This window comes from Astatotilapia calliptera, chromosome 16 (genome assembly GCF_900246225.1).
Source record: "Astatotilapia calliptera chromosome 16, fAstCal1.2, whole genome shotgun sequence".
In the NCBI taxonomy this organism is placed as follows: domain Eukaryota; kingdom Metazoa; phylum Chordata; class Actinopteri; order Cichliformes; family Cichlidae; genus Astatotilapia; species Astatotilapia calliptera.
Window position 1 is genome coordinate 6,418,085 of NC_039317.1, and position 14,927 is coordinate 6,433,011.

Consider the following 14,927-nt stretch of genomic DNA (forward strand, 5'->3'; position numbering starts at 1 on the left):
TGGGGTCGTTGTCAGCAAAGTGATCTTCAATCCTCCTCCTATAGGCAGCCTTAGCTTTCCTGATGCCTCTACTCAGGTCTGCCCTGGCCGCCCTATACGCAGCCCTGTCCCCTGACTTGAAGGCAGTGTTGCGGCTTTTTAGGAGGGATTGCACTTCGCTATTCATCCAGGGTTTTTGATTTGGAAACACCCTGACCCTTTTGTTGACGGTGACATTGTCAACACAGTTCCTGATGTACGAGAGTACAGTGTCCGTGTACTCCTGGAGGTTGTGGCTGGAGAATAAATCCCATACAGTTGTTGAGAAGCAGTCCTGCAGTTGAGAAAGGGCTCCTTCAGGCCAGGTTTTTATTGTCTTTGTCTGGGGCTTTGTTTTTCTCAGCAGGGGGGTGTAGGTGGGGGTGAGGGACATGCAGAGGTGGTCAGATCCAGCCAGGTGGGGGAGGGGTGTCGCTCTGAAAGCATGCCTGATGTTTGAATAGACATGGTCCAAAGTGTGTTCTCCTCTCGTAGCAAAGTCCACGAACTGGACAAATTTAGGAAGCACAGTCTTTAGGCACGCTTTGTTAAAGTCGCCGGCGACAATAAAAACCCAATCAGGGTGGGCAAGCTGTTGTTTGTTTATGGTGTTGAGCAAGAGGCTGAGAGCCGTGCTAACGTTAGCATCCGGCGGTATATAAACAGCTATCACAATAACTACTGTAAACTCCCTCGGGATGTAAAAAGGTCTGCACGAGACTGCCAGAACCTCCAAATCAGGAGAACAGTGTGTGTGAATGATCCTGCTGTTACAACACCACTCGTTATGCACGTAAACACATAGCCCCCCTCCTCTGCTTTTACCTGAGTTGCTGTTTCTGTCATGCCGGTGTAGCGTGCGGCCCGCTAACTCGACTGCAGCGTCGGGAATCAACGGGTGAAGCCACGTCTCCGTAATAAGAATAATTTCCGCTTCACGCGTGTGAAAATTGCATATTTTTAAGTGCGACCAGTTTGCGTTGGACGCGCTTCGAGGTGCGAATGTGAACGTGACCAGCTTGGGGCTTCTGGCGCTTTTTAGTCGTGTCTATCGCGTTCGGTGTGAACGCACCCTTATACTGCCTTCCCTTCACTGGCTTCCCGTTAATTCCAGAATTGAATTCAAAATCCTACTCCTCATATACAAGGTCTTGAATAATCAGTTCCCATCATGTTTTAATGACTTTATAGTACCATATCACCCCATTAGAGCACTTTGCTCTTGCACTGCAGGCTTCTTTTTCCCAGAGTATTATAAAGTAGAATGGGAGGCAGAGCCTTCTGTTTTCAGGCTCCTCTTCTATGGAACCAGCTTCCAGTTTGGATTTTGGGGACAGACATTATCCCAACTTTTAAGATTAGTCTTAAAACTTTTCTTTTTGCTAAAGCATATAGTTGGGGATGGATCAGGTGACCCTGAATTGTCCCTTGGTTATGCTGGAATAGGTGTAGGCAGCTGGAGGATGATGCATTGAGTATTTCTTGTTCAGTCATTTTTTTCACTCACTGTGTGTAGATAGATAGATCTCTCTGCATTGAATCATTACGTCTTATTAATCTCTGGCTCTCTTCAGCATGGCTTTTGACCTATCTTCCTCATCTCACCCCCACTGGTTGCAACAGGTGGCCGCACCTCTCTGAGCCTAGTTTTGCTGGAGGTTTCTTCATGTTAAAAGGGAGTTTTTCCTTCCCACTGTTGCCAAAGTGCTCGCTTATAGCGGCTCATATGATTGTTGGGTTTCTGTCTTCACACTCAGGCAACGGTCGTTGGGATTTGTATAAAAAACATTGAATTGAAACCAATATGAACTGTTAAAATGTATCCCAGTTTCTGTTCATTCACCCTAGTTATCCAGTTCTTGCTCACCATATGTTTTACACACATATAAATGAACAAAAGATTACTATACATTGTACAATAACTTGTCATTTTATCCAATTTCGACTTTTTTCTATCACTCACATTTACATTAAATCAGAGAATGAACCTGTTGTATATCAAGAAAGTCATTTCCTTTATACACTCACACCCAACAGTCCGGTTTGCTGTCCTCGTGGAGACATCTCATTGACATATTGCTTTCTTTCGCAACTTACCCTAACCCAGTGATTCGCAAACTGTGGTAAGTGTACCAGTGGTGGTACTTGGGCTCCCTCTAGTGGTACCCGGGAAGTCCAGATTTTGTGTGTGTGTGGGTGTGTGTGTGTGTGTGTGTGTCTGTATGAATACATATATATGTATAGATGTAATTGGCATGTGATAGATATATTGATTTGCTGTAGTAAATTACAGATTTTGGTCCCCACAAAGTAAAAACCAGTACACACACACAAACACACACAAAAGGCCAGCAGAATTTGACTCTTTTTACTAAATCATTTTCATAACAGCGATTAATAATCTGTGATAAAGGGAAATGAAGGAAAAACCTGAAATCCAAGCATGTTTAGACTTTAAATATTACCAGCATCAGTCTAAAAAGTTAAATATCTTTGCTTTATGACCATTACATATGTCAGCACTAAGAGAATAGACTTGAACACTTACATAAATGCCATAAATAATAGTGCAGTGATTTCAGTGTTATTTAACTAGACACAATAATATCTTGAGATGTTTAGAAATTTCATTCATTTTGAGTCCATATATAATTGGATTTAAAAGAGGATGAAATAAAATCAACTCAAAGGTCAATATCAAACGGAGAGTTTTTGATAAGTCTGTTTCCAGTCGAACTATAATTATATCAAAGGAAATAAAACAAGAAAAGTGAATTAAAACCAGCAAGTGGGGTAAACATGTCTTTACAGCTTTTTTTCTCACTTCTCTACACCTTTGGTAAGATATTTTAAGAATCTTGATGTATGAAAAAAGTATGAAAAGCAAAGGTAGAAGGGCAATGTTTATCAACATGACCACACCATATATAGATATTGCTACTGACGGCACACACTGAAGCTTGTGAACTGAATTATTACAAAAAATTCCTGTCAGAGTAAAGCTACAGAGTTTGACATTAGAATACAACACACCTAACATCAAGGCTTCAAAAGCAGGTATAAGCCAAGCTAAAATCAGACATACATATATAGTTATTCTATTCATAATAACTGGATATTGCAGGGGTTTACATATAGACACATACCTGTCATATGCCATTGCTGCCAACAGTAAAAATTCTGAACCAACCGAGGTGTAATATGATAAACCTTGGAAAAGACAGAGTGGATATGATATCATCTGTTTTTCAGACAAAACATCAGATAAGAGCTTTGGATAGATAATCATGCTGTAAAGAACAGAGTTGATTAACAAAGCTGCAATAAAAATGTACATTGGCTCGTGAAGGTTTTTGTGAGTCCAAATAAGGAAAACTATAGTGGAATTAAAGCAGAGTATCAGAATATAAAGTGTAAATATGATCACAAAATAAAGATATCTGTATTTGTGCAATTCTGCAAACCCACCTAGAGTTAGCAATGTTACATTTAATTCAATATCCATTTAATGAACAAAAATGTTATTTACTATACAACTAGATGACATAAATGGTATTCATTAAAAATCAAATGAAAAGACAAGTCTTAATGTATTGTAGTAATGCTTTTCCAGCACCGAACTAAGAAGTAATTGGCTCTGTGGCTTTGTTTTATCAGACAATTTCCCATTCTCAATGGGACTCATTAAGTTCTTCAAGAACATGTAAACAACTTCACCAAACTTTATCAGTTGATATTTTTGTCTGTGTGATCTATCATCGTACAGCATACCTCATAGAGAGGTGAGTAGACTTAGTAGTGTAGATAAAATAATAATAAAATATCATTATTATTATTATTATTTGTGTATAACTTTCTATAACCAAAGTGCTTGCTGGTACAGGAGAAGCACTTCTAGTATATATTCTGAGCCCAGGCCATGAAGGACAGGTAATTAGTAAAATCTTAAAATCAATTCTAATGCAATATGTAAATTTTTCTTAGTCTTTAGAAGATGTCTAGCTGCTGTATTTTGCACGATTTACAGTCAATTTAATGCTTTCTGAATGATACCTGTTAGAAGACCATTACATTACTGTATTTTTTGGATTATAAAGGTGCACTTTAAACCCTTGATTATGTTGAATGATGAATTGAAGGCAAAAAAAATACTGAATGCAATTCTAACAAGCTTGAAAGTCAATATGTGTTCAACACAGCTTAAACTCTTTTGAGCAAATTTTACTGAATGTCTTTAAATAGTCTTCAGGAATAGTTCTCCAGGCTTCTTGAAGGGTATCCTAAACCATTAATGTTGAGGTCCTGGTGCTGTAGACATCAGTCCATAACTGACAGTGTTCTGCAGTGTTGTTGTTTTTTTCGTTGTTGTTGTTTTTTAATTCCAGGTTATTGAAAGCCATTGCTAATTAGATATTTTCTAAATTATATCACATGGTGGATCAAACTCTGACATAACTTATGAAAGTGACCAACATTATTAGAGACAAGGAAACAGAAGCAGGGCTACAGAGTAGGGCTGAACGATTATGGAAAATAATCTAATTGCGATTTTTTGCCCCAATATTGCGATTGCGATGCGATATGCGATTATTTTTTAAGGTCTTTGTCTTCTGTATTTTAAACAAAGACAAGCAATACATCATATAGTATGGCCAATACTATATTACATTAATTTTAAACTGTTCTTTCCTGGAAGACAGACCTCTGTTATGATGACATGAGGTGATGCATGAATTGATGACTGACATTTTTATTTAACTTCTTCAATCACAACAGTATATTTGAACATACACAATAGTTTATTTTTAGCTTACAAACATCTGAGCATAAAGTGCTGACAAGGAACCCTGGTGTAAACATTAAAATGAAAGTCAGTACAATGTGCAGATTGCAGAAATATACATAAAAAAAATCAGTGGCTTTACCACACTCAGTTTTTCGACATCTGTGAACTACTAGACAGTCATTCAATTAAAAAATAATATTAAATAAATAAAACTATCCTTCCATCCATCCATTTTCATCCGCTTTGTCCGGGGCCGGGTCGCGGGGGCAGCAGCCTAAGCAAAGAGGCCCAGACCTCCCTCTCCCCAGCCACCTCCTCCAGCTTATCCGGGGGAATACCAAGGCGTTCCCAGGCCAGCCGAGAGATATAATCTCTCCAGCGTGTCCTGGGTCTGCCCCGGGGCCTCCTCCCGGTGGGACATGCCTGGAACACCTCACCCAGGAGGCGCCCAGGGGGCATCCTTGTCAGATGCCCGAACCACCTCAGCTGGCTCCTTTCGATGTGGAGCAGCAGCTGCTCTACTCTGAGCCCCTCCCGGATGGCCGAACTTCTCACCCTATCTCTAAGGGAGAGGCCAGCCACCCTTCGGAGGAAGCTCATTTCTGCCGCTTGTATCCGCGATCTCGTTCTTTCGGTCACTACCCACAGCTCGTGGCCATAGGTGAGGGTAGGGACGTAGATCGACCGGTAAATTGACCGGTAAATAAAACTAATAAATAAAAAATACACACATCTTACTGATCTCTGCAGTCAGTAACATTACACATAAAGTGCAAACATAATAGCAATTGTATAAACACACACACAAACACGCCTTTAAAATTTAAAGGCGTGAAATTGGACGGTCTAGCCTTCTGATTAGCGTCACCGCTGTCTCCGTGGAGTTTAATAAACTCGGCCGTCTGCTTCTTGCTATCTAAAATATAACCAGACACTGGTGTAAATTCTCGACTGTCTCATACTTCTGTTTAATAAGTTTTCTGTTTGACGTTTAGTCAGCTGTGTGAAAACCAAGGAGGAACCCACCCGGGGGATTAATAAAGTTTTATTTTATCTAATCTAATAACTTTAATCTCAGCCAAACCGATTTACTCACGAACAAACAAAACACTGAAAAAAGCCCAACAATAACATTTTTAGGTTGTCTAAGTGACTTATATATTACGTTTAACCCGAGCAGCGAAACTGAAAATGATGTGCCGGGAGTTGTGCCGTTCTCGGCCGCATCAGTAACCCTCGAGCTCCCGGCTAGCTGTCGAGCTGGTGGGTAGCAGACGCCTCTGAAAACGTCGAAGCACTTTTGCAAATATGGGATATCTTGATAAACCGAGCAGATATTTGATGTTTACAACTACTTTCTCGCCTGAAAATATGTTAAAAGTTTATTTTGTGACCCAGAAAGATTAGTATGAGTAATTTTAAAACTTGGTAGCGGCCGCCATTGCTGGAAACTGGAGTTTGGCTGGGCCGCGCTATGAATTCTGGGATATGGTAGTAATTTGGACAGCCTTCGGCGCGTCGCTGTGACGTAATCGGTCTACAAATGCGGCCTCAGGAGGATGCAGCCCATGAATTTGGACATGTCCAGAGTATAATCGCAGCCTTTGCGGTTAGAAAATTGCACTTGATCATGTCGCGATATTATCGCAAATGCGATATATCGTTCAGCCCTACTACAGAGTCAGAATACAAACAGACTAAAGAAGTCTCTCCAGAAAAAAAAGAACCACTGCCCAGTATTTACATCATACCCTGAAGTATACCTTGAAGAACCTGGAGAGGTTAATTCTCAAACATCTCACAACTCTGGTGAGTAAACTGCTGGATCCCCTGCTGGTCACTTACTATCCTAGTATTGGGGTGAATGATGCAGTCATGTACCTCCTGCACAGATCACTGTCACACCTGGAGAGTACTGGAAGCACTGTGAGATTCATGTTTTTTTTTCTCCCTTCCTAACGGCCACCTCCAGAAATTCTCTGATGATACAGTCATTGATGGATGTCTGAGGGGAACGATCTAGAGTATAGGAAGATCATCACCGACTTCATCATCTGGTGTGAATTCAACCAACCACCATCCATCGCACCAGTGAACATCCATAGTTTGGATATTGATGTGGTCGACACATACAAATTCCTGGGTGATCCAACATATCACCCTAATTTAATTTAGCCTTCTGTTTATTTTACTTTATACCTCGTGTATTTATATTTATTCAGTCGGATCTGTTTCCAGCCCTTTTTAAACTACTTTAAACCACTTTGATCTCTAATTTTCACTTGGTGAGGGATTATTATGTTCTTCCTAGTCTGAACTGCTCTCTTCACCTGAGCTGCTATCCTGTTCTGAGTCACTGTCTTCTTTGTTTCTTACAGTCACGTGCAAAATGTCCCTTTTTTCCACACTCCCAGCATGCAGCGCTAAAATTACTGTTTGGTGTGTATCTAAGTCTGCCTTTACCTCTTGCTCTTCCAATATGCATTCCTCTCCCTTTCTTTTGGATTATTCCTGCTCCAGCTTATTGTTTTTCTAAACATTTCTCATCAGGTGTTAATTTTACTTGTTTATTTCCCATTTTCAAAGATTTTGCTGGGCCGTCACTGGCACGCTTGACTTCAGAGTGGTTGCTGATACTCCCTTCTACTTCACTTCTAAAAAATGAAGCGGTATCAGTTTTATGAGATAAAACTCAACCGTTGTCCTTTGTCACCAGTACGTGAGCCTCAAGCAAAGAAAACAAAAAATGGAAGTAGTTCAGCAGCATATTGTGCTGTAAAATCAACTTACTTCCAGACAAATACACATAGACATTTGCGCCCTTCTACAATTTGTTACGAAGTAATTACGACTACCTCTAAAACCTAAGTCTAATTTGGTTCGTTACGGCGTAATTGCGGCTACTTCTAACCTATTTTATGCGTTTCATTTAACCTTTGCGGTGGTTTTATATACCAAAATAATGTTTCTCACCCTCAGATGTCTCACTGGTGGTTCGGATCGTCAGACTGAATCCCACCGCCGTGGACCAGACTATAAACACCTGCCCGCACCCGAATTCACGTCCCGGGGCTTTCTTCCTCGTCTAAGAGGAAAACCTTTTGGTGGCAGTGGTTATTATTATATTCACATGCTTCCATCTTCCATCAGTGGTCAGTGACAACTCGTACTTTTCGACTCTCCTTCTTCTCCCTCCTCGCGCTCACAGAAACATAACAGGTATTGCAGTCCATTCTCCCTGCAGCACAGACTACACTGCCCATGAGGCTACTTTCTTCTGCAACACTCTGCCTATTGCCTTCATAATAAATTATTTTGAATAATAATTTTTAAAAATATTTCTTCAAGTCATTAGGCGGCCGCAAGTACAGGTGACATGGGGCGCGAGATTCAGACACAGGCATTAGAGCCTCTTAATGCATGCTTTCTTTGGGTTTCCACTGGCGTGGAATTACCAAAAATAGAGAGGGCATAGCCTAATATATGAAACAGGGAAAGACCGCCGTGTAATCCATTTATTTCAATAAGGTAACTGTATTCTGAATACCACCTTTTAAAACGGTAACTGTAATGGAATACAGTTACTCATATTTTGTATCTTAAATATGTAACGCCCGTACAATTATTCCATTACGCCCCATCACTGCCGGCAGGGTGCAGGTGTTGAGTGGCCAGATGTTGTTCTTCCCATTCAACTGACTATTCAAAACTTGCTCTAGCTTGAAGTTGGCCTTTAGTGTTGTTCTGTCATGGTTGGCTGTGTGGCAGGCAGGCAGGAGTGGTGAACCCAAAATGCAGGACTCTTAGGAAACGAGGTTTAAACTGAAAATGCGGCTTTATTGCTGGAACAAAACTTCAACATAAAATAAAACTCACAAAAGCAAACAAAACTCTAACTGAGGTGCAGGAGGCCTGGAAGTCATGAACACACAGCAAGTTGAGGGTACGACAAGACAGGGAGCACAGGAAAACACAGGGCTTAAATACACAGGGGAGTAATTAGGAAATGGACAACAGGAGGGAGACACAGCTGGGAGAAATTAGGCTAACGAGACAGGAGAGAGGTAAAACTAAACACATTGACATGAGACATGAACTTTCAGAATAAAACAGGAAACTAACAGACACAGAGAACCAGACAGGACACTGAACTTGGCAGGCAGACTCACGAGCAGACACAGTGACACCATGGACAGACAGAGGGAACACAGGCAGGCATGAAACAAACACACTAACACATAGCAAACCTAAACAAAAGACAAGGCAGAATAAACAAGAATATAGAAGAATATAAAGAAACACAAAACACCGAGTCCTCAGACTCAGGACCATGACATGTTCGCCACATCCCCACTGAATTGAAGGCTCTTAGCATTCTATGCATTCCATTGAGTCAACGGCTTTCATTTTCATTTTTCTCCTTGTGTGATTAAGTCTTACCTGTAGGCCATTCTGTGGATACAGTGATGTTAAGGATCTCTGCCTGTAAAATCTCCTCAAACACATGCATAGCAAAGTAGAATATTACCAAGCTCTCAGAGCTTCGCGATTAATAATCAATACTCTTTTGATGTATTTGTTTCGCAACTACTTTCTTCTCCTTTCCCCGTTTGCCACTGATGAACTGATAACACTATCGGAGTTATTACTGTACAACTGTGACATTTAAGAAATCAAAATATTCATATTTTCATTCATTCTTGTGTGTGTGTGTGTGTGTGTGTGTGTGTGTGTGTGTGTGTGTGTGTGTGTGTGTGTGTGTGTGTGTGTGTGTACATGCGCACTCGCATATGCCTTAGAAGAATGAAAAAAGGTACTTCAAACTGTATGATGCAATTTACTTCATAATATCAACATGGCCCCTTAAGGCGAATTCATGACTTTAACATTTGGCTACACAAAGCTGCCCCCTGGTGAGTAAGGAGCCGGCTCGCGTTGTTCACTTCAAAGAGTTGGCTCTAAGAGCCATTTTTGTGCCATTTCGTTCGCGACCGACACGTCACTAATTTGTATTCAGCCAATCTTGATATCTGATCACTCAGATCACTGCAGCGTTGACCTGCCCCACACTAAGACTAGGGCCTCAACATAGTCAAAATGAACATACTGTCATGTCTTAATTTCCTTTTATTCATGTTGCCACTTCTCCCTCCTCTGTCTTGCTTTAAGAATATACACTCTGTGGTGTCTAAATTTATTTGGAATGGGAAAAGGCCATCAACATTGCTACAGTTTTACTACTGGTCATTCAAAATCAGGGTGCTTAGGGGGTTGTTACTACCAGAGATGGGCAGTAACGCGTTACTGTAATCCGATAACTTTTTTCAAGTAACGAGTAAAGTAAGGGATTACTATTGCAAAAACGGTAATTAGATTACCGTTACTTTTCCGTAGGAATGCTGCGTTACTGCGTTACTAAAACCGTGATTTTTTTGCGAGAATGTCTCATGACAGTGACGTAAGCGAGTGGACGTTCGTGACAACAGCTGTGTGCAGATCAATGGATAATATATCGAGTGTGGGAGAGAGTATGAGCATGCAGCGTTTAAAGCGTGGAAGTACTGACCTTACTTTAAGTTTGATTCCATAAAAAGTGACAAAAACATTAGTGTCCGTTGTGCGTGGGAAGAAAACTTCTTTTTACAGCGAAAAAAACCTCTAAACTTCCAAGCAAGCACCAAGTGCGCTACGACGTAATGGGAAACTCACAGAGAAACTCGCGGATTCTTCCACTGACCGCTGCGGCACACCTGCACCAGGGTAAACCTCCGCCTACCCTACTCCTGCTTTACAGGTGAAAATAGAGCAACAGGACCGCTGAGTCTCTGACTTTATTTATTTTCTGCTGTGTTTTACTTGCATCTATTTGAAAGAGTGAGTGTAAACACACAAAAATATTTTATGTGCTGGAATGTGCAGAAAATAGGTTTAAATATTAAACAAATTTCTTCCAGTCAGAGAATGTTGCATATAATTAAATTTTTGCTTGATGCATAAAGTTAAAAGATTAAAACTAATAAAACAAGTTTTAAAAAGAGACTTTTCCATTTGATTACATTTTGTATGATGGATTATGTAGAAAAAGTAGAATTGGACTGAAAGATCTATCGCTTTATCACCTATTCAGGTTGTAAATCGTGTTTTTAAAAAGTAACTAAGTAATTAATTACTTTTGAAAATAAGTAATCAGTAAAGTAATGGGATTACTGTTTTGGGGAAGTAATCAGTAATTAGTTACTGATTACTTTTTTCAAGTAACATGACCAACACTGGTGAGGAGTAATCCGAAGCGAACACAGCAGCCGCCCTGCACAGCGCTACCCTTCCAGCGCGTCACACAGACCCGCCGTGTTCCCCCGCAGGAAACAAGCATCGAAGGCGTTTGGAAAGGGAGGGGGATAAGTGTGTGTGTGTGCGTGTCCATAGTTCGCCCTGCCAGGCTAAGTAAACAGTCTACCAGCCAACCCAGGTGGCCTTGTATGGAGTGGGAAGGAACAGACTAAACACAGTCGTTATCAGGGTGTTTTTGTTCGGCTCCAGCCTTGCAGCTGGCGCCAAAGGGGCTATCCGCATGAAGTGATGGTGCTTTTTACTTTAGTGCGAACAGCTCATATGAATTTCAAAGCAGTTCTACAGTCCAACACTGGTCTCTCAATCTCCTGTTGGAGAGCCGCGAGCTTCGCCATACTTGCGTTCTTTGATGTTGTCATTTCTTGTGCTCATGATGTTGGTTTTGATATCTGTTGAGAGGGAAACATGAAGATGAAACCAGAAGATGTCCTTAAGTTGTCATGTGATGTAAACTGTTTAGAACTCATACATATATACCAACAAGACAGTGTACATCACTGTCACAACAGCATTTGTTGTCATCCAAAGGTTTTATGGTTTTTCCTATAATACCTTGTGGCCACTCTCTAGTCAAAATGCCCTGACCGATTTTTTGTCCCAGTCCAGCTGACCAGGTGGTCAAGGTGCGGCCTCATGGTCTCTTGCTTCTACAGCCGAACAGAGCAGGCGGGCTAAAACTTTGTTATCGGTAAGCTGAAGAAATTAATCTCTAACGAGTTAAAATGCCATCCAAACTGATAATGTTCACAAAGTATAATTTTGTACTTGTCGTAGAGGACAGAGTGAAACCAGAAGGTTTACTGAGCTGTGGCTTCATGTAAATGCTGAGCATCCACTCGACGGCGGTAAGCTAAATGTGGCTAATCAGACACGTGATGTGCGGAGTGTGGGTACAGTTGTTGGGTGTCTCTGAAACGCACTGTTGATATGCTAGTTAGATCGTTAACCAAGTCATTAACATGTGAAAAGCTGTAAATGGTTAAAACAGCTGAAAATAAGTTTATGAGAGATAATTGTAAGCAGACTTTATGCTGCTTCCTGCTTAATTTTTTGATGTCAATCATTTGTTTTACAATACAGTGGAACCCCGACTTAGGAATACCCCATTTAACGAAAAATTCAAGTTACGACGGCACTTAACGGCAATATTTCTGCCCGTGTTATGGCAAAATGCCCGTGTAACAAAATCCACTGTCTCTGATTGGCTGAGCCCAGAATGCCTACAATGCCCACAATGCCTTCCAAATCATGTGACAACCCCCTTGGCTTTCGTACTTGAGCTTTGCTGTTCCACTTGAACGACGTATTGTTGTTGCAGTTAGCAATTAGCCTATAGCCTACCATTCACTCAAAAGGCGCGATGGGTGCTTCGACTTACGAAAATTTTCGACTTCTGAAAGACCCTCGGGAACGAATTAATTTCGTAAGTCGGGGTTCAACTGTACTCAGTATTGAATACTTGGAGGTAATTTTTAGTGTATTTCCACTTGTACTAGTAGGCCTATGATACAAGCGGGATTAAGCACATCTATTCTAATACTCCTATTCGTGGACTGAGTCCTTGTGTTTACATGTTATTGAAATTATTTGCACTTTGTTCGGTTTCTGATAAGCGTTTGTGTATTGCTCCAACAATGACTTTATATCTGATGGATCTAATGAATGTTTACCATGAAAAGTGAATTATATGGTGACTATAATTCCTGAATGTTTGAAGCCCTGTAGATCATCTTTAACATTGCTGCAGGTTACAACTTCAGGTCTCAAAGTCAAATGAACACTGCAGCATCACTGAGAGTTAAAAACTGTATAAATTATTTCACCTTTAATAAAATGGGTGTTCTGTTTTACAAAGTGTAACAATTACATTTAACATCCAGGTATTCATGAAAACAGAATTTAGTAAATTTAACAGAGTTAGAAATTAGCATTGAATTTACACATTACACTATACAATACACTATATTATGTTTATAAATAATGAGTTATGGAAAGTTCAAAATAATTTTTCATTAAAAAAAACTATATATATATATATATATATATATATATATAACTGAGAAAACAGAAGACACTGTGATGAATATTCACATGCTTGTCAGCATCAAAGAGAGACTTCTACTAATTGATTCATTCTACTAAATTATTTTTATGTGAATATACAATAGTAAATAATAATCTATGACAATATAGAAGGGGAAATGTGAAATGCAGGCATATGAGATGTTTAGAATTTAAACATTACCAGAAACAGTTTAAGAAATTGTTTGTCTTTGTTTTATGACCATTATGTTGTCATCAATAGAAGAACAGAAATGAACATTTACATAAATGTCATGACATTTCTATAAATTTGATCTCTTTTCCTCTGTCTAGTATGTAAAATCGGAGAAAAGGTACTCCATTGTCTAGTTTGCATTACAATTTAAAATTATATGCCATACATTTGATAATAGGGCAGTAATACCAGTGTTATTAAACTTGACAACAATATTTTGATATGTTTGAAAATTTCATTCATTTTGAGTCCATATATGATTGGATTTAAAAGAGGATGGAATACAATTGACTGAAACGTCAATGTCAAACGAAGAGTTTTGGATAGATCAGAATCCAGTCGAACTATAATTATATCAAAGAAAATAAAACAGGAAAAGTTGGTTAACACCAGCAGGTGGGGTAAACATGTCTTTACAGCTTTTTTCCTCACTTCTCTACAACAATGGTAAGATATTCTAATAATCCTGATGTATGTAAAAAGTATGAAAAGCAAAGGTAGAAGGGCAATTCTTATCAACATGATCACACCATATATAGATATTGCGACCGAGGGCACACACTGAAGCTTGTAAAGTGAATTATTACAAAAAATTCCTGTCAGAGAAAAGCTACAGAGTTTGACATTCGAATACAACACACCCATCACTGAGGTTTCAAAAGCAGGTATAAGCCAAGCTAAAATCAGACATACATAAATAGTTATTCTATTCATAATAACTGGATATTGCAGGGGTTTACATATAGACACATACCTGTCATATGCCATTGCTGCCAACAGTAAAAATTCTGAACCAACCAAGGTGTAATATGATAAACCTTGGAAAAGACAGAGTGGATACGATATAGTTTGTTTTTCAGACAAAACATCAGATAAGAGCTTTGGATAGATAATCATGCTGTAAAGAACAGAGTTGATTAACAAAGCTGCAATAAAAATGTACATTGGCTCGTGAAGGTTTTTGTGAGTCCAGATAAGGAAAACTATAGTGGAATTAAAGCAGAGTATCAGAATATAAAGTGTAAATATGATCACAAAATAAAGATACCTGTATTTGTGCAATTCTGCAAACCCACCTAGAGTTAACAATGTTACATTTAATTCAACATCCATTCAATTAACAAAAATGTTATTTACTATACAACTAGATGACATAAATGGTATTCATTAAAAAACAAATGAAAAGACAAGTCTTAATGTATTTGTTACAACCCACTCTGTTAGGCGTCAGGGGAGGAGTAACATAAACAAGCCCCCCACACAAACTGAGTAAAGTAAAAAGTTTTAATTTCAAACTTTAAACAGAAAACCGACAGGGCTGTTCAACAGACCACTGGGCATATAATTATTACATAAAGAACAAACGAAACAGTCACGCGTAAAAGCTAAGGGTTAACTAAAGCAGGCTGGCAGCACACAAAATAAAAGCTAAGGGTAACTAAGGCAAGCCAGCATCACAAAACTCTAATGAAACTAAGTTCAGCTGTATATCAG

The 14,927-nt window shown here is 39.5% G+C and overlaps 2 protein-coding genes across 2 annotated transcripts; both read right to left on the reverse strand.

Moving 5' to 3' along the window:
- Positions 1 to 2,602: 2,602 nt before the first annotated feature.
- On the reverse strand, positions 2,603 to 3,523 carry LOC113008107 (olfactory receptor 6N2-like). The gene has a single exon (XM_026145267.1). It carries the CDS (start codon positions 3,521 to 3,523, stop codon positions 2,603 to 2,605), a length of 921 nt encoding a protein of 306 aa, XP_026001052.1.
- A 10,063-nt stretch (positions 3,524 to 13,586) lies between these two features.
- On the reverse strand, positions 13,587 to 14,546 carry LOC113007338 (olfactory receptor 6N2-like). The gene has a single exon (XM_026143783.1). It carries the CDS (start codon positions 14,544 to 14,546, stop codon positions 13,587 to 13,589), a length of 960 nt encoding a protein of 319 aa, XP_025999568.1.
- Positions 14,547 to 14,927: the final 381 nt, after the last annotated feature.

What these genes read in the sequence shown, in the direction of transcription:
- LOC113008107 (XM_026145267.1), bottom strand. Translation starts at nt 3,523, where the DNA reads ATGGATATTGAATTAAATGTAACATTGCTAACTCTAGGTGGGTTTGCA.
- LOC113007338 (XM_026143783.1), bottom strand. Translation starts at nt 14,546, where the DNA reads ATGGATGTTGAATTAAATGTAACATTGTTAACTCTAGGTGGGTTTGCA.